The 19,490-nt window shown below is 42.4% G+C and overlaps 2 protein-coding genes across 4 annotated transcripts in view; both read left to right on the top strand.

Annotated features, from left to right (window-relative positions):
- The window catches only part of Poc1b (POC1 centriolar protein B), a 96,984-nt gene that overhangs the window by 1,343 nt on the left and 76,151 nt on the right, over positions 1–19,490 (top strand). For all 3 annotated transcript variants that reach the window (XR_002821321.1, XM_023716320.1, XM_023716325.1), the window contains exon 3: positions 17,323–17,494. Coding sequence is in view for 2 of the 3 variants with exons in the window: in XM_023716320.1 (XP_023572088.1) it covers positions 17,323–17,494 (172 nt within the window). In the remaining variant the exon portion in view is untranslated. The remainder of the gene's footprint in view (positions 1–17,322; positions 17,495–19,490) is intronic.
- Galnt4 (polypeptide N-acetylgalactosaminyltransferase 4) lies at positions 25–3,257 on the top strand. The gene has a single exon (XM_023716317.1). The coding sequence runs from the start codon at positions 72–74 to the stop codon at positions 1,818–1,820; it is 1,749 nt and encodes a 582-aa protein (XP_023572085.1). The 5' UTR covers positions 25–71; the 3' UTR covers positions 1,821–3,257.

The raw sequence follows: 19,490 nt of genomic DNA, 5'->3' as shown, positions 1-19,490 counted from the left end.
CGGGCGGAGTTGCTGAAAAGTTCGGCGGCGGCAGGAAGTGGGCAGAGCGGAGCTGCGCGGCCCGGGGCGCCATGAGGGTCCGGGCGGCCGGGCGGCGGACCTGGGCGGGCAGGAGCTGCGCGCTGCTGGCGCTGCTCACCGCCGCCTACTTCCTGGTGGAGCTCTCGGTGTCCACCTTCCACACCAGTACCCGGGGCGGCCGCGCGCGGGAGCCGGGGGCCGGGCGTCTCGCGAACTTGCAGCGGAGGGAGGAGGACCTGTCCCGGCCCCTGTACGAGAAGCCCCCCGCCGACCCCCGCGCACTGGGCGAGTGGGGCCGAGCAAGCAAGATGCAGCTCGGCAAGGAGGAGCAGAAGCAAGAGGAGGAGCTCATTGAGAGGTATGCCATCAACATTTACCTCAGTGACAGGATTTCCCTGCACCGCCACATAGAGGACAAAAGAATGTATGAGTGCAAATCCCAGAAGTACAACTACCGCAGGCTTCCCACCACCTCAGTCATCATCGCCTTCTATAACGAAGCCTGGTCCACCTTGCTCCGCACCATTCACAGCGTGTTGGAAACCTCCCCTGCAGTGCTTTTGAAGGAGATCATACTGGTGGATGACTTGAGCGACAGAGCGTATTTGAAGACTCAGCTGGAAACTTATGTCAGCAATCTAGAACGAGTCCGCCTGATCAGAACCAATAAGCGAGAGGGCCTGGTTCGCGCCCGCCTCATCGGAGCCACTTTCGCCACTGGCGATGTCCTCACTTTCCTAGATTGCCACTGTGAGTGTAACTCAGGCTGGCTGGAACCACTCCTGGAAAGGATTGGCAGGGATGAAACAGCAATTGTTTGTCCTGTCATAGACACCATTGATTGGAATACTTTTGAGTTTTACATGCAGACAGGGGAGCCCATGATTGGTGGGTTTGACTGGCGGTTAACTTTCCAGTGGCATGCTGTCCCCAAGCATGAAAGAGAAAGGCGGACATCAAGGATTGACCCCATCAGATCGCCCACCATGGCTGGAGGGCTGTTTGCTGTCAGCAAGAAGTACTTCGAGTACCTGGGGACATATGACACAGGCATGGAAGTGTGGGGAGGTGAGAACCTGGAGCTGTCCTTCAGGGTGTGGCAGTGTGGTGGTAAATTGGAGATCCACCCGTGTTCTCATGTGGGCCACGTGTTCCCCAAGCGAGCACCCTACGCTCGCCCCAATTTCCTGCAGAACACTGCACGGGCGGCTGAAGTGTGGATGGATGAATACAAAGAGCATTTCTACAACCGGAACCCTCCAGCACGGAAGGAAGTTTACGGTGATATTTCCCAAAGAAAATTACTACGAGAACGGCTGAGATGCAAGAGCTTTGACTGGTATTTGAAAAATGTGTTTTCCAATTTACATGTACCAGAGGATAGACCAGGCTGGCATGGGGCTATTCGCAGTTTGGGAATATCTTCTGAATGTTTAGATTATAATTCTCCTGACAACAACCCCACAGGAGCTAACCTTTCGCTCTTCGGATGCCACGGTCAAGGAGGCAATCAGTTTTTTGAATACACTTCAAACAAAGAGATACGCTTTAATTCAGTAACTGAGTTGTGTGCGGAGGTTCCTGAGCAAAAGAACTATGTAGGGATGCAGAACTGTCCTAAAGATGGGGCCCCTGCTCCGGTAAACATCATTTGGCACTTTAAAGATGATGGGACCATTTACCATCCACACTCAGGACTTTGTCTCAGTGCTTATCGGACACCTGAGGGTCGGCCTGATGTGCAGATGAGAACTTGTGATGCTCTAGATAAAAATCAAATCTGGAGGTTTGAGAAATAGAGGGGCGCAAGGCCACTTTCATTTGCAACTGACAGTGGCATCAGGAAAGCCAGAGCCTCAGCTTTTGTCCGCAGCCATGCACCTGTGAGTGCACCAGAAGGCTGGGGTTCTTTTTGGAATGTTGCCCTGAACCTGGTTACATGGTGCTGCTGTGGAGTATTCCAAGTGCCTTCCCTTTGGGTATCTTATCTGAGAGCTTTGTCAGTGTGCCTCTTACTTCAAAAAGCTGACTGTGAATTGAGATACACAACATTGAAGTGCCAGACTCACTATTAAAGAATGTAGAAGTTCAAGCAAATGAATGTGCATTTTGGGCTATTGCTAATTTGGTTACATAGAGTTTAGCTAACACTGAAATCCTAGGTTTTATTTTTTTAAACTAATTTTTCCCTAATCAAATACAAATCAAAGAAAGTTGATCTTGAGGGAAAGGTGGGGGTTTAAAGCTATCTGTAAACAGATATATGGAGTCATTGGAAGAGGGCATTACTTTGCATGTGAGCTTGAAAGTTTAACATAGCTCAAAAAATTATACCCATGACTGAATGAAATGGGATATTTACATTCCACACTTTGTGACCTTCAGTTGTTGGACTCAGCTGATCTATACATTGATACCTCGAATAGTTCTGATTTTTAAGCTGTTCTGTGAACTTGTTCATGAGTGTAGGGCATTTTCTGATTGCACTTCCTTAAGTTATGAATGTACTAGAAAAAAATTCAGAATACTTCACATCTCTTTGTTAATACTTAATCAAGGAAAGTAAACACAGTTGAGGCTTCTGACGTTAAACCCAATCGCATTTATGAAAATGTGTGAAACTGAAAGTGGGCCCGGAGCTGCACTGGCCATGGCCCCCTCCGGAAGCTTGCACTGACTTGGGCGTTGAGGGCTTTTGTGAGATTACAAGGAAAAACCCTGAACCTGGCACTCATGAACCCAGCCTTACAGCCCATTCTCAGCCCACAGCAGCGTGGCGCTGTGGCACTCTGCGTAGATAGGCTAGTGAGGTGGGTGCTGGACCAAGGAGTGCGCCTGTGATCAGGTCCTCTGATGTCTGTGTGGGCCTCAGAGACGTTGCTGTGGGTGCTGGGTTGGGTCTCGAAGCTCCCTCCCAGCTCTGACACATTGGCTGTATGATGTCCCTGCTGTGGACTCAGTCACTGTGTAATTTCTACAACTTTTAATCCCTTCAATTTAACATAGGTAATGTTGAACAATTGAGCCATTTGTAAAGCTGGAAAAAAGAAAAGTTTTTAAATATTCAGTGAGGGATAAAAACCAGGAATGGTGGCACACACCTGTGATCCCAGCATTTGGGAAGCTGAGACAGGAGGGTCACTGATTTTAAGGCCAGCCTGGGCTGCATCAGAAAGCTCAAAACCAGTCTAGACTGCCATCCTGTCTCAAAAAAATATGAATAAAAAAAAAATTAAGTGAGGCATGAGAGAATAGCACAATGGTAGAGCACTTTCTTAAATGCCTGAGGCCCTGGGTTTGTGACCCAGAACTAGAAAAAAGTGAGCTGAGCTCACCTGAACTGTATATTTTTGTGGGGATAAAGTTGTAGTTACTGCTTGTAGTCTGTTATATAATTCTGACAATTGTTGAACCAATTTTGTTTTTAAAAATTTAAACCCTAATAAAAGTACTTTTTTGACTAAGAATATATTTTCCAAACTAAATTACTTGAGAGATAAGTATATTTTAAAAGTATTTTTATTAGTTTCATACCAGTGTTATATCCAGAAACCACAAAAACTACAGGCTGAATCTCAGTTACTAAACTAAACTCCATTATTTCACTTTGGATTTATGAAAAATGCATGCTCTACCTAAAGAATTAGTTGACGGGACTCATAGTAAACTTATTTTAAATATTTATATGATGAGAGAATAGAAAGTTTGCAAAATCTAAATTTAAGAAAATTGTTTAGGATGTCCATTTGGAAAATTAAAATTGCTATGTAGTTATGATTGTTTCTCTTTGGCTATCTAAAACGAAACTATGTAAGTTACTGTGAGTCAGCTACCAGCCTTAACATTTATCACATAGTTGCCTAATTCCATATGTAATGGGTGTCCCCAGATGTAATATAAAAAATACTCTGAATTTTTCATGAGCTAGACCCATTCACTCTGTTGCCCAGTCTCCTTTTTAAGATACTTTTCTACATTTTACTCTCATTTAAACATTCATTTTTTGTTGTTCTATTTAGCCCCCTATCATGTGGCAGAGTTAAAATGGACACAGTCTGAAGCATTACTGGTGCCACTTCTGTCTTAGTGCTTTGGTGCTGCCACCAAAAGGAAAGCAAGGCATTGAAGAGTGAAGCACTTAATTTGTCACTTGCTGTCCTGATTTAGGGGTGTGACCTAGTAATTTTGGGAAATATTTTAGACTGGTGCCTTATTCTTGTCAACAATTCAGAGTGGTTAGGCTATTTATTCCTCGTTACAGTACATGTAACAGAGAAAAGAGATTTATGTTTTAGTATCTAGACAAGGTCCAATTTAATTCCAAACTATAATACTACACAGAAAATATATTTTAATTAATTTATTGGTACCAAAGCTCTCTTTTGCTGTAGACAATTAAGAGTTGACCTTTTAAGCTAAAGTTCCATGCTTGGTAATATTTTAATGAAGTATTTGGTGAGCAATTAGTTTCCACTTTAAATATTCACTGTGTCATTTAGTGATGAGTTCTGTGAATGATCTATATAAATATTTTCAGCAGTCATTCTTATTTATGTTTGATAAGGATCTCTATAACTCAACATAACTTCTTTGTAAAAAAAAAAAAAGTTTACTCACCCAGGGTAGGCTCTGTGTGTGTGTTATGTTAGCAAATCAGAATTTGCTGGGTCGAAGAGAAGATGGGGTCTCAACTTTAGTTACTATGATACTCAGTTTTGACTTGTCTTTTTGAATTGTTTTAATAATATTTTTGAATGAGCACAAAGAATGTTAAAGCTCAGATTGGTCTCTTAATCGGTGATTTTTTTCCTGTGTGATGAGCATGTTTTTCTCTGTCATTAATGGCATTTGTAATGCTGATTAAGACATACAAAATAAAATGCGTGCCTTATTTTTGCAAATAGATTCTGCTGACTTTAATCTGTGGGATTATGGTTCCTGTGTATACAGTTTTAAGCATAACAGTTAAGCTTTTAATTCTTTCACTTATTTGAAAATGTACAACAGAATATAGAAAAAAAATCAAGGTTCCCAAATTACTTTGCATACTTTGGTGTCACTAACCAGTGGATGTCCTAAAGTGACGTTACCGCTGTTACTGCACTAACTACCCAGGAACAAACTGGAAGCGGTCACGGGGTCTCTGGGACCACTGGAGCTACTGTAAAAGGAAGCAGGCTGGCAGCCGGGGGAATGAGCATTAATTTCAAAATTCTGGGCTGAAAAGAAAAATGTCTGTCCAGTAATTCACAGTGGCTCATTCCTCCTGCTCTCCCAGGCAGTGCATGTTTCTCTTCATTGATACTAGGCTCCTCCTGTACGACGCTGCATGAGAATGGCTAGGCAGAGGACGCGATGGCCAGCTGTCCTGCAGGCACGTTTAGGATATGTGTATGTGTATTAAACATTTTCTCCTCTGTGTTCATATATACTTAAAAATTGCTGTAAAAGCATATTTACTCTAACCCTGTTCTCTTGCTGGGTGACTCTTGCTACTCTGTACAAATTACTTCATCTCTGTGTGTTTTTGTTCCCTGAATGTAAAACAGGACTGGAAAATAGTATCTTAGTAGTTGCCAGGGTTGAGGTAAGGGGAACAGAGAATGATTGCTAAGGAACAGGGATGGATTTTCCTGGGGGTGGAGGAAGTAATGAGCATGTTCTGGACTTAGTGGCAGTGGTTGTATGACTTAGGGCAAAACACTGAATTATTTACTTACTTTAAGAGAGTAACTTGCATTATATGAATTATATCTCAATTTTCAAAAATACTTCAGGAATTAAAAGGAGTGGGGAAATTTCAGGGGTTTTTTTTAGGAGAGATCTATGTCTCTGCTAGATTTTAGAACAGCAGATGGGATTTTATTATTGATAATACAATGCTAGTTACTTTGTGATATGAAGAATTAAAGGTGCGTGCGTGTGTGAGTGTGTGAGTAAAAGAACTTTCCAGCTTAGTATTAGGTACAGCATGGACATTGGGTGCTAGAATTTTTTCAAAAGATGTTTCAGACTCCTAAATTAATTCTTTTGGACAGGAAGTAGATTACTGGAAAGGTAAAATGAGAGCCTGTGATCTGTGGTTGTTCGTGGCAGAAAAGCAGATGCAGAAGTCCCTCTGAGTTCCTCATAATAATTGGTGCCTGTTTTCTGTGTCAAGCTTTATTGCCCTCCCAGGTTGGGCATGAAGAAACGCTTCCTTCAGGCTGGCAGCAGCCTCAGGTGTGAGGGCAGCATTCCAACCCACTTACTTGCTCGTATCTAATCTCATTGAAAAAAGGAAGGGTAAAGACTTTATTTAGTATTCCATTGTTTAGTTAGAGCTTCTGTGTGCCAGATGTCACCCTGTGTCCTGGGCAGACAGATTTACAAAGGTGCCCCAAACAGCTGAGCTTCCGAAGATGGTACGAAGTTTATGGTCCAGTGGTACAGACCAATATTAACAAGTAAACCTACAAACCCATCTGCAAGCACAACTTGGTAAAGAAAGACAATGCTGTGAAGGAGATGTCTGAGATGTAGAGGGTCAAGAAATAATTTTCTGCAGAAGTTAAGCTTAATGGGAGAACCTAAAGGAGTCAGCTAGAAGAAGACTGAAGAGAAGTATAGGAAAGGCCAGGTGTGGAAAAGAGTTTGTCCTAGGTGGAGGGGGTCAGAGAATCCAGAGAGAGGACAGCCTGGCAAAGGAGGAGGGAGAGAGCGGTTGCAGGAGTGAGCAGAGACGGCTTGAGCAGCACTTGGGGTTACACGGCATCAGATGCTCAGAAGCGGTGTCTGCGTGCTGATCCCTGCAGCTGGCAGTGTGACTTTATTTGAAAGGAAGAGCTGTCTTTGTAATCATTAAGGATCTTATGATGAGGTAACCCTGAAATGCCTAGGTGGGCCTGAAGCCCAGTGACAGTGTCCCCTAAAAGAGAAACAAGACCAGAGAGGTCACGTGAAGCCACGCATGGGATGGGATGATCAGATCGCGGCAGAGATGAGGCACCAGAAGCTGGGAGCAGAAGGGAGGGGCGAGTGCTCCTCAGGCCTTGGGAGGGGGTGTGTGTCTGCCAGCACCTTCTCTTCTGGCTTACAGAACTGTGAGAATAAATGTCTATTGTTTTAGGCTTCCACATGTGTGATAATTTGTTTCAGTGGCCACAGGAAACTAAATTGAGGGATTTAGTTCTGAGAGCTGTGGAAATTGTTGAAGGTTTTTTCTTTTTCAGTTTTCTTTTATTGTTGTATATGTCTACAGAACATAAAGGTTACATTCTTTGTGGGGAGTTGCTACATGTACGTAATTCATCTTACACCTCAAGAAGATCACTCTGACTTCTTTGTGGAGACCAAAGTGTTAGTGAAATCATTTAGGAGCCATTACAGCAGGAAGTGACAGTGGTGCACATACAGTGGCTCTCCCCGGGAGTGGTGGGCTGCTGTGAGAGAGGATCAGGAGTTATAAGCACAGAGGCGATGCTCACAGTCATGGGAAGGACACAGTCATCCGGGAAGATGCACAACTGTGACAGCAAATGGCCCATGTCTGAGCCCCAAATAGCTGCAAGCTTTAGATCAGAAGAAGAGATAGCAAAGGAATCGAAAAAGGAATAATCAGAAGGACAAAAAGTAAAGCCATTACATGGAGTGTCGTGAATGCCGAGTGGGGCAGAAATGTTGAAGACAAGACATCGGTCATTAGAAAGAGCAGGGAACAAACAGCTCTGCGTACTGCTCTGCAGTGTACAAGACAACATGGCGAATTGGTGATCAGCATTTCAACACTCAGTGGGGGAGGAGTGTCCTGCAACCTCTCACTGGGACAAATACTGTCTCAGCAATATAAAGTGATTCGAATTTTGCATTGGGGATTTAAAAAGGGAAACACCAGGGATTCGATATGTGTGTGTGTGTGTGTGTGTGTGTGTGTGTGTGTGTGTGTGTGTAAGAGGCATGTTATAAGCCGGATATTTAAGTAAAGTTGGTGAGAAGCCAGCTTCATTGGAGAACATAGGTCAGTGAATTGGAAGTTCTGGGTAAAAATGGACACTACTGAGCAAGATAGGGATAAAGAATGCAAGTTGGCACCATAAATGCGTTTGGTACAGGATCTCGCTATGCAGCTCTGACTCATAGTGCTCCTGCTCTCTCAGCCTCCCTGGCAGTGGGATTTCAGGTGTGTGCCACCACAGGTTTTGATGAATGATTTGGAATGTAAGTGTTGAGGTCTGCTGGTGACCAGTCTAGGAAGTGACCATGCAGTGGGTTACTGAGAGGTATGAAATAGAGCCGTTTGAAGGCTCTGTTCTGTCGGTCGGAAATGTTCACCACCCGCCTCTGCTTGGCTGACCTGTATCCTCCAGGGTTCCAGCAGCTGACCACTGTGCCTGGGATGAAGGTACCACCCACACACTAGATTTCCACCATGACTTCCTGGTTTGTCTTTCATGTTTCTTATCACAATTTGCAATTATAAATTGAGTATTTTGAAATAGGTAATAAAGATTTTGAATGTCCCAACACAAAGAAACACTGTATCTCAGATGACAGAGATGCCAGTTAGCCTAAACTGAGTATTATACATTGTATGCAAGTTTTGAAATGCCTATAAATGGTTACTATGTGTCCACTTGAAAGATAGTTTTAAATATATCTTTATTATCTATTATTTATTATATGATAACTATATTTATAAATTATTTATTTGTACATGAGGTCTCTGCCTGCTTCTCCACTTGAATGTAAACTCCTAATTTAAATATTTAGGTCTGTTTTGAGCTCCAACTTCTTCAAACTATGCCTTCCATGTCAGCGAGTTCAGATACCTGTTCAATGCATGAAGAATGCTAGGGGTTGAAACAGAGAGGAAGCCTGAACTGAGGCAGGTGCAGCTTGGGAGGGAATGAGTGATTCCTGCTTGGGAGGGTTTCAGGAAAGGGGCATTCCCAAGCTTAGGTCAGGTCCACCAGCTTGAGGAGCAGGGACTTCCAGAGAGCAGGGTGTTGGCTACACCAAGACCATCAGTGGGAGTTCCTCTGGCCTGTGGGTCACTTTAGGGGAGGAAAGAAGGCAGGACAGGCTGCTAGAGATACTCGTTCTGTAGAATATAGGTCTGCATAGTGGTTAATGACCATAGAGACAGAAAGCTTATGCTCCTGGTTATGACTAGATAAAAGTGTGGCACGGCGGGCTCCCCCACCCCATCATCTCTTTTTTTTTTTTTTTTTTGTGGAACTGGAGATTGAACTCAGATCTTTGCGTTTGCCAGTCAAGCGCTTATCCTACTGAGCCATCTCCCCGGCCCCCATCATCTCTTAGGAAGTTTGGCCTCTTGGGTTTCATAGGCTGGTTGGGAAGGGATAAGAAGAGGGGATGGGAGGACACAGGAGCCTACGAATGCTGTCATCCTTATCAGTGAATGCAGAAATTGAAAAGTAGCTAGTAAACAGCCAATGTGATCCTGGCCAGGCTCTGCTACTTGATTTTTTTCTTTTAATGTTTTAATTTTTTTGAATGTATTTGGTACAAGGTCTGACTACACAGCTTGGACTCCTAGTGATCCTCCTGCCTCAGCGTCCCCAGCGCTGGGAGTACAGGGGCCCTGCTACTTTCAACTGTGATTCTAATGCTGTCCTCTCTTCTCTTAGGTTAGTCATACTGTCCTTCAAGTTTAAACAAGCATTAGGAGTCTAAAAGGACTTCTCCCAACTGTACCTTAGAGTCTCAGTTTAAAAGCATGTGATTTTAACAACGAATCTAGGGCCGGGGAGATAGCTCAGTAGAATAAGCGCTTGCCCAGCAAGCTCAAGGGCCTGAGTTTAATCCCCGGTTCCTAAAAAAAAAAAAGGAAGGAAGGAACAATGACTCTGTCACTTCCTCCCTTGTTTTCCTTCAAGGCTACTCCATTATTGACTCAATCAATTCCTATATGATGTATGGGGTGTTGATTTTTTTAAAAAGTAAATGAGGATAAATAACATGCCATTCTCCTTTTTTTTTTTTATTACCTGAATACAAACAAAGTAAAATTTAGAATTTTAAAGTTACTTTTCTACAGTGGAAGCACAACAAAAGTATGGCAGAACGTACTTTTCTAATGTAGTTCCTAATGGCAGTGTGTGTGGTACCTATGTTGAGTGTTTCTTGTTTTAGCTTTAAAAAAAAAAAAAAAAATCACTCTCCAGGACTTAGAGGTACCAACAAAATACAGTATTTCTCAAACTGAGATGTGTATCAGAATTGAAAGACTCAAAATTTCATGTTCCTCAAAGAATGTCTAACTTTCCTGGAAATACTCATCTCTAACAGTGTTCCCAATAATTCTTGTGGAGATAATTCATAAATCCAGTGGTCTGAGAAGCACTTGCTTATAGGTTTAAAGTTCAGACTTTGAGGTCTGATAAAATGAGATTAAAAATCAAGCTGTGTCGCCTTCTAGCTGCACAACCTAGGCAGGCACTTACCCCACACGGCCTCATTTCTTCATCTATAAAATAGTGATAATAATGCTCACCTTCCTTGTTGTGGGAATTAAAAAATGCTCGTGGACGATTTAGAAGTACTGGGCCTTAATAACTCAGTATAGGTTTGTGCTGTGGATAGTACCATTTTTCAGAGATACATGGAATTGAATAAATTAAATTTAGTTTCTCCAGGTTGTCATCACGAAAGATTATTTTTAAAGCACCCACAGCTCCTTTAGATCCTAATTACACTAGCATGTTAATTACAAAGTATCAGCTAGAAAGAAAGCATGCTTAATTATTTCCTCACTCAGAGCAGAACAGTTTTAAATTAGCACTTAATTATGCTCTTACACAGTGACTGGAGAGTGAGGGTGAGCCAGTCCTGACAGTGTAGAAGTGTCGAGTCTGTCCAGTTCTGGCTGGAGTGCGGCCACTTTACTGTGCTGCCCTCCCTGCCCTCATCTGGATTTATAAATGTGTATGCCCAGGGATTACGTGTTCATCACCTTGCTTGGGACTGTTCACAGAGAACTCCCCTTCATTGATTTCTTCAGCAGAGTTCCTCGTTTGTTTTTCCACTGAGAAGGCGGCAGTGCAGTGTTTGCTCCATAGTCAGAAGCCAGCATAAAGCTGGAAGTGAGGCAGAAAGTAAGTCGTGGTCTTTCAAACTGGAAAACTATTTAACGCAGTAATTATAATAGGACCTAATAGAATTCAAAAGCATGAAAGGTTTTTCTGAAATAATTTGAAAAAAATCCAGAGATTTCTATGTGACTGTAATCTGAATACTTAGGTATAGAAAGAAAAAGTCTGAAAATGTAATTCAAATGTACAAGGTTATGGGAAATACATTATGGATGTAGACTTACTTTGTTTCTTTTTAATTCTAATACATGTCCTTAACTCATCCAACAATTTTTCTCAGAATTTATCATAATATATTTACTTAAAGAGGTCACACGTATTCACTGCATCAATTTTTTTAAAAAATACAAGACTACTGAGGCCAGGGAGATGGTTCAGTGGAATAAGCACTTCCCTGGCAAGTGCAAGGGCCTGAGTTCAATCCCCGGTTCCACCAAAAAAAAAAAAAAAAAAAAACAAGACTACAATCCTACATAGGGTGGATTGATTAAATAGTTTAAGTTATAGTTGTACAATGGAGTATTATGTAGCTATGAAGAAGGATAAAAGAAGGATAAAGCTATTGTCCTCCCCCTGCCTTTACAGTAATTGGTGCTTGAAAACTGTAAAATTAGTCAGAATACTTGAGGCAGTTATCTTCTGGCATTGAGATGTGGAGAGCTATAAAACCCTGACTTGCACAAAGGCTTGGCTCCATGGCGTTTTTGCCTTTCCTCTTAGAGCGCTGTTCCCGCAGCACGGCACAGAAGCCAGAACAGCCAGGCCAGGCTGTGGCGCCAGGCGTAGAGCTCCAAGCTATTATTCATTAGTATGTGTTAATTTTACAGAATACTGGGTTTTGTTGGCAATTTCATACACATATTTAGGCTGTTTGAGTATTTTTAGGTTTTTTTATTAGTTCAAAAGCTTACGCTTTTTTGTTTCATGCTGGCGATGGAACTCTGGGCCTTTGGGTCCTTACCCAAGCCAGTTGAGCAGCACCCCCACTCTGTGTTCTGACTGTGCAGGCCGAAATTTGTGTGGCAGGTTTTCGGAGAAGTTGCTGAGCACAGCAGGCGCAGAAGATTGTGTGTGTCTGTGTCTGCCAGGTGGGGAGCATTCCATGTGCAGGCAGGTTAGTCTGCCTCTGAGGGCAGATCCATGTGACCTCAAAAGCTTCTTGGAGGCCCAACCACCCCTTAACACTGTGTCCTTCAGGACCAAGCCACAGCAGAGGACAGACCACGGAACAGAACACTGGCATTCTGATTCTTATTTCACCGCAGATGATTCAGAAAAAAATGCACATAGAAAAGTATGCAGACAGCAAATGACAAAGCAAATGTAAACAGTAAAGCCTATGGCAGGGAATGTCTGGGGGTTTCTTGTAATTTTACTGTAAGCTTAAATTATTAAAAATTACTAAAAATAGAAGGAACAGCATAAGTTAACTGTGTAACAAGACGTGGGCTCCAGTATATTTTATACTAGGTGGGCTGAATGAGGGCAAAATGGAGAGCTAAGTGCAGATGAGGAAGTATAGCATGCTACTGCTGACATAAAAGGTGGGTGCATACACTGGGGGACAGTAGTGCATGGCCCCCATTCGCACTGGATATGCTGAGACAGAAGAATCTCTAGTTTGAGGCCAACCTGGGCTACTGAGTGAGACCTTGTCTCATACTAAACTGTAAGAATGAAAACATCCATTTATATAAGTACATAGGAGGATTCCCACAGCGTAGGAAATCAGGTTACTTCTAGGAAAGGGTACCGGATGGCCAACACATAAAAGAAAGTTTTCTTCAGTGCTCTTGGGGTATTGGAATTCTGTATTGGATTCATATTATTAAAGGACAAGTAATTTGACAACTCATAAAATGGGAGGCAATACCATTTCCTTTTATAGAATACTATTTTTGACAGAGCAAACCTCTTGATAACCTTAGCTGATTTTGGTTAAATTAGTGGAAATACTTGGGTTCACTAAAGAAAGTTATTAATATTTAAAGGTGAACACAAAAACTGCTGTCCTTTGGAACCTTGTAGAGAGAAGCATGTCTAATGAGTATCTTCTGTCTTGTGATCTCCAGAGACCAAACCTGACAGAGGCTTTTATTTTTTCCTTATGTCCTAGCAAGGATTTCTTAAAACAATATAATATATAAATATACAGGAAGAAAATATAAATATATTTTAGGTTGGTAGGTTTGCCAGCTAACCTTTTTCTTAACTTCCTCTCTGTTTGACATTTTATCTCCAAAAAAAGACCAGTTGGATGATGAATGCTACAGTTTTTGACATTTTATGTGGTGATGTTTGTATAGGCTATGTTCCGTGGAAACCGTGAAAGCAAATCTAAGTTGGCACAGTACCCCACTGATATCGTGACCAAATGCTGTCTTTATAATGGTGTTGGTGGTTAGTAGAACAATTCTTTCCTAAGAAAGAACATTAAGGAAATGTGGAAGAAAATTTGACACTGGCTTTCATAATTTTTAGGAAGATTGCATTCATGGAATTTTTATACCTGAGTGGTTTTCCTCCTCTGCTCAGCTGTTTTTCCAAAACTTAGAAGAAAATGTGAAGTGTACCCTGAGCCACTGTTGTAATAGGACAGCTCTACTTCAGGTGTCTCATAATTGTAGGTCCCTGAAATCCTCCCCTAAGTCTGATTCTATAGTTTGTTCTCTCAACCACCACACTGTGAAGTTATAATGTCTCTCTGTCTGGTCTCCAGAGACTATGTCCATCTCCCTACTTGAAGTTTACACTTGTATGTCTGTTGACATCTCAGACTTACTGTGCCCCAAAACAGACTCTTAGTTTGCATCCCATCATGTCCTACACCCAACCTCCTTTTCCAGTCTTTCTCATCTCATTAAATGGCATAAAATGACCCATTCCAAAAGCTTGGCATCTTCACTCTCTCCCTGTCTGTGCCTCGTGTGGAATCCAGTAACAAGCCTCATAGATTCTTCTTTACATGTGCCTCGACTTCAGCCACTCCCATTTCCACAGCCTCAAACCTAGTGCAGACTCTTTTCCTGACTGGATTATTCCCATACCTATGAGTTGATTTCCTTTTCCAGTTCGGCCTCACTGCCCCCTATAGATTTTCTATGCAGTAACTAGATGGACAGTTTTGACGGAAATATGTTAGAAATTGTACAAGTTGTACAAATCACTGTTGTACAAGTTGATATATTTTCACACTAGGTCATACTTATTTAACACTCAGAGCAAGAAACTCAACATTATGATACTGCCATATGTTGTCATCTTTGCATTGCTATGATAAAATGACATTATCAGTGCCATCCCTACTATATTAGGATTCTTCAAGAGAAGGGATTATGTATGTTCGTTTGCAGCATAATATATAAAACTGAAATAGGGTCTGAAGTATAATGTTTAGATTATTTTTATCGTTTTGTCTACATTAGTCCCAGATAAATCTTACCCTGACACAAATACTTTTAATTTGGATGATCTGTGATAGAACATTTACTCTATAGGTTTTTTTAAAAAAAAATGGGAATGCTAGCCAGCCTTTATGGTAACACAGTGTACAGACTCAGATTTTGACGTGAGCTCCTTGTCCTGAGTAGTGAAACCAGAAAGCCATCTAGACATGGCAGTGCTTTGTGTGTCCACTACCCAATACAAAATGACCAGTTCAGTTTTCCTGATTTGCGATCATTTGAAGAGGTGAAAAATTCTGCATATGGGGTGTTGGCTGGCAACAAAAGAGCACATAACATATAGTTATGCACATCCTCCTGAAAAATGTATCAAGAAACAAGCTTTGGCACCTTGTTGTCAGCATCAGTGGACTTGCCAGGTGCTAAGAGGGATGTTCCAAGTGCAGACATATTTCATGAAGTGGTTGCCTTCAATAATTGCCTCTGTTCTGCGTGTTCATATTTTTCTCTTTTTTGAAAGACTCCAGAGGGTTGTCTTGTGATACAAGGTGCTTGTTTTCCCTGTGGTAAAGCAGTTCTAAAGGATTCAGGGCTTTATTGGGGAGCTGTCACTACATATTATACAAAGCAGGAAGGAAGGAGAATATGACTCACTAGTTAGAATGAAGCTATAATTGAGGTAGGACTCTTGTTTCTTTCTGTCTTTTTTTTTTTTTTTTTTCAGAACCGAGGATTGAACTCAGGCCATTGTGCTTGCCAGGGAAGCGCTTATTCTACCGAGCCATCTCCCCAGCTGGGTGTTTTCTTATATAGGCAGCTTTCTTTTTGTTGACAGTCTTGGAGCCTTCTGTTAACTCACCACTAGGTCCTCACCCCATATCAAAGAAGCTCTCCAATGACTTTTACTCATTTTGTAGGTTTAGCTTGTGCACTCACCAAAACTGTCAGAAAAGTGTGCAGGGCAGGAAATCGGTGCAACTTGAAGTGGTAAATAAACTACTGGGTGGGCCACACACAAGCTGAAATGTCATATTTTGCCTTAAAGGCTGCAATTAGATGCAGCTGATCCTTTGACACTCTCTGGTAGGGTTTTGATCTGAGTCTGAAAGCAGTTACTGATTTACTGTCGTCTCTGCAGTTGACCTCTACTTAATGTCCATCAGTGTTTGCAGCTGCTTGCCAGTGCTGGCATCACCGCCTCACTCCGCCTCCTCAGACAGTAGCTTCTCATGAGGAGCACTCCGCCTCGGTCCCTGGCACACCCCTTCATGTAGGCTCGGGCTCCTGTCCAGACGAAGTGGCCTCATCACTGTGCTCGGTGCAGCGCTCAGGTGGTCATGCGAGTGATGGGGAGCAGCTGTAATTACAGATGGAGCTTCACCTCGCCCTGGCTGCCAGCCACCTCGTGTGGTGGACCCCGGCTCCTGACAGGACGCCAGAGGCCCTCAGAATAAGCCCAGATAAATTTTCCTTGTTGGCTAGAGAACTGGGAAGGTGTCAGTAGCCTCAAAAAACCAAGCTCGGTTTCTCCTGTAACTGTAATATTACACATACTTCAAGTTTAGAAAATTGTAGTTTTAAGCATTTTATAAACTAGACTTAATAATTCTCTTTTACCTAATTTCTCTTTTTATGGCTACTTTGAGGCTACATGCATATGTTTGGTTTTTAAGAAGGAATTAGATGTCTTCCATTTGGTCCCATTTGTTTTGTGTCTGTTTAAACTGCTGTCTGACACATATTATTACTTCTTTTATTAATTGTTAAATATCATAAAATGGCTAAGAAAGAAATTGTTTTCACATAATGAGAGGTTGAATTCAGGCCTTCACACTGAGCTGCATCCCCAGTTTTTTGTTGTTGTTGTTTGTTGTTTGTTTTTGTTTTTTAGACAAGTTCTTATTAAGTCACTAAGTTTTCCAAGCAAGGCTCACAATCACCATCTTCCTGTCTTAGCCACCCAGAGAGCCAAGACTATAGGCATGTGTCACCCACCATGCCTGGCTAGAAAGAGATTTTAAAGTCATCTTGTCTTGCTATAAAAGCATTTCTGGATCAGTTGTCAAAATTAGAGTAGTTAGTAGATTAAAGTATTACATCTGGATTTTGTTTCCTAAGCAGACTCCATACTAGGGTTTGTAAGAGAACGTTCTTCTTTGGAAAAACACACTAATCTATTTAGAAATAAAGGTGACATGACTTGTAAAACTTACTCCCAAGCGGTCCAAGAAAATGAATTATGTGAGTGCGCACATGTAGGTCTGTGTACAGAAAGAGAAGCATGGAGGAAATTTCAACCAATGAGACAGTATTAGCAGGTAGAGTTGAGTAAAAGGCATATCAGTGTTAGTTGTACTAATTTTATTACTTCTATAAGTGTGCATTAATTTCTACATGAGTTGCTTTTTAAAAATTGTGGCCTCCATCCCTTTCAAAAAAAAAAAGAAAAGAAATAGTCCTCAAGACACAGGCTAAGTCACCTCCCAGACACACAGGGTGGAGACAAGCTACTCCGAAGTTCCCTTGTGCTCTGCTATATTATACTGCCTTCTTCCAATAAATGGTAGCTGAGCTCTAGTCAAATGCTGAAGCCAGTAACTCTGTGTGGTTACACAGGACACAACTACGCTTGCAGATTTGTGGTGCAGCTTTGAATGTCTTAAAAAAAAATTTGTCTTTAGCTGGTCAGCCCTGTGCCTCTCGATTACTGGGGCACCTTGTTATTCCATGTGCTGCCCACTGTAGTGAGACGTGCCTGTTTGCATTTTAACAAACAGTAGTTTTGTTCTTCTGTTTCTTAATAGCTACTGCCTCTTGGGACACCTTTCTCATGCTATGGAATTTGAAGCCACAAGCTAGAGCTTACAGATATGTGGGTCACAAGGATGTGGTAACCAGCGTGCAGTTTTCTCCACGTGGAAACTTATTGGCATCTGCCTCCCGAGACAGAACCGTTAGACTCTGGATTCCTGATAAGTAAGAGAAAAAACGACACTCTTTGGGTTCAGAAATGTGAAAGGCTGGAGGGTGGCAGCCCGAGTGCACTCCCTGGGAATGCCACATGTCCCCACGTAGCTGTACTTAAGCCGAGTCACATACAAGGTATATGCCCTTATTTTAAAATAGAACTGTTTTATACGGAGTTTCCTCGTTTTTAATTTGTCTTTTAGAAAACTGTTTCTAGCATGGGAATAATATGTCATATGGCTCACATTCAGAGTTTTTTTGGGGAAGTGTGGTGGTAATGGTAAATCTGATGCAAGCTTTAGATTATCCTTCCTAAAAGATGCACATCAGCATATATCAAAGATGACAGTTTGCTCAGCTCCTAATGCCCACCATTTATCTGTCTTTTGGAAGTCTAGATCTCTGTTGAAAATCCCTGTATCAAAACTGTTCTCTGATTGTTATCATGGGGAGAGGGGCTTCCAGCATTTTCTTATTAAAGAAAATTTCTCAAAAAGTATAAAACAGTGTATTTGTTAAGGTAATATATCCTGTTAAAACAAATCCCTGTAAAGGATTTTTTCAAGCCCTAGCTGATAACCTGTTTTAAGCAATTATGAAACCAATGATTTAAAGAAAAAAATGTTCCAGTGTCTAAGCATGTAAGTTTCCAGCTGCATGTGAGAAGATGGACGTTGTGGCTTGCCTAGTGTACTTGCACACCGCTTTCAGCACTCAGCATTCTGCTGGGGTGCTTTCACCAGCCCCACCCCGAGTATTTCAGAACAGATTCTATATATTATATCATTTTCCTCTGTAAGTACATCAGAGGACAGGAATTTGGGCGTTTTTCGGGTTTCTACCGTGGCAGGATCTGGTTTGTAGCACGTGACTAACAGGCCCAGGCACTTCCTGGTGAAGGCCTGCTCCTGGGCCCGGCCTCTGCCGTGGGCACCTTCTTCTGCCACGATCCAGGGGAAAAGCCTGACTTTTATCCTGACGGTAGTAAAAACTGTTAGAGAGAAGCAACTTGCAGGATAGTGTGCATGGCACTAAGAAGAGAATTGTAAGAGTGAAGAGACCAGCTTGGGGTTCAGGAGGAAAAGCATGTACCAGAACTTTAATGTTGGGAATTTAGGGCCAACTGATTGCTTTCTGTTCATTTTTGCAGTGCTAGGGATCACACCAGGCCTTGGACATGTTTCACGAGTGCTGTACCACAGAGCTGTGTCCCCAGCCCTGTTTTTGTTCTATTTTCAATTTTCAGTGCACAGCTCACCCTCAGTCTCCCATTACTGAATCAAGGAAATCTCCATAAACAAATTGTACAAGGGTGGATGCGCAAAAAGCACAGTGAATCATTAGTTTGCTTTGGCCAGTCTAACTGCAGTGATTATGTGTGTGCTGATGTCTCTGGTTTCTCTTGCTAAACCATGTCCAAATGGGGGCAGGGCATCAAGGATCATGTCAGTGAGAAGGAAACTGACGTCTGAATGATCAGTTATCTATCACTGCGTAACAATCCCCAAAACTTAGTGACTTAATACCAGAACTATCATTTCTCACAGTTTTATTGGCTGTCTGGATGGGTCTTCTCCCTACTTGGTGTTCCCTGAGATTACCCAGCTGGCTTCAAGGACCACGCTCCCACCTGGGGCCCTGGTGCTGTCCTTGTGGGCACCTTAGTTCACCACATGCCCTTCCTCCAGTGAGATGACCGAGCAGGACCCTCACAGCAATGCAGCCAGATGCCAGGAAAGCAAAAGCAGAAATTGCTAGACCTGTTAAGGACAAGGCCTTAAACTTGCGCGCCACATTCCATTGGTCACAGTAAGTCACACCGCTGTCCCAGATCCAAAGGGAGGAGAAACCAGTGAGGTACACAGTGCACGCCAAGCATTGCTCTCTTGGTTTCTTACCTGCTTTCTTGCTGAGACAGGACCCACTGGTTAGGAAAGCAGGGGCCCTGTGTGTGTGTGTGTGTGTGTGTGTGTGTGTGTGTGTGTGTGTGTGTGTGTGTGTGTGT

Source organism: Octodon degus, unplaced genomic scaffold (assembly GCF_000260255.1).
Source record: "Octodon degus isolate 3935 unplaced genomic scaffold, OctDeg1.0 scaffold00004, whole genome shotgun sequence".
NCBI classification, from domain to species: Eukaryota; Metazoa; Chordata; class Mammalia; order Rodentia; family Octodontidae; genus Octodon; species Octodon degus.
This window is presented reverse-complemented; position numbering and strand designations above follow the sequence as displayed.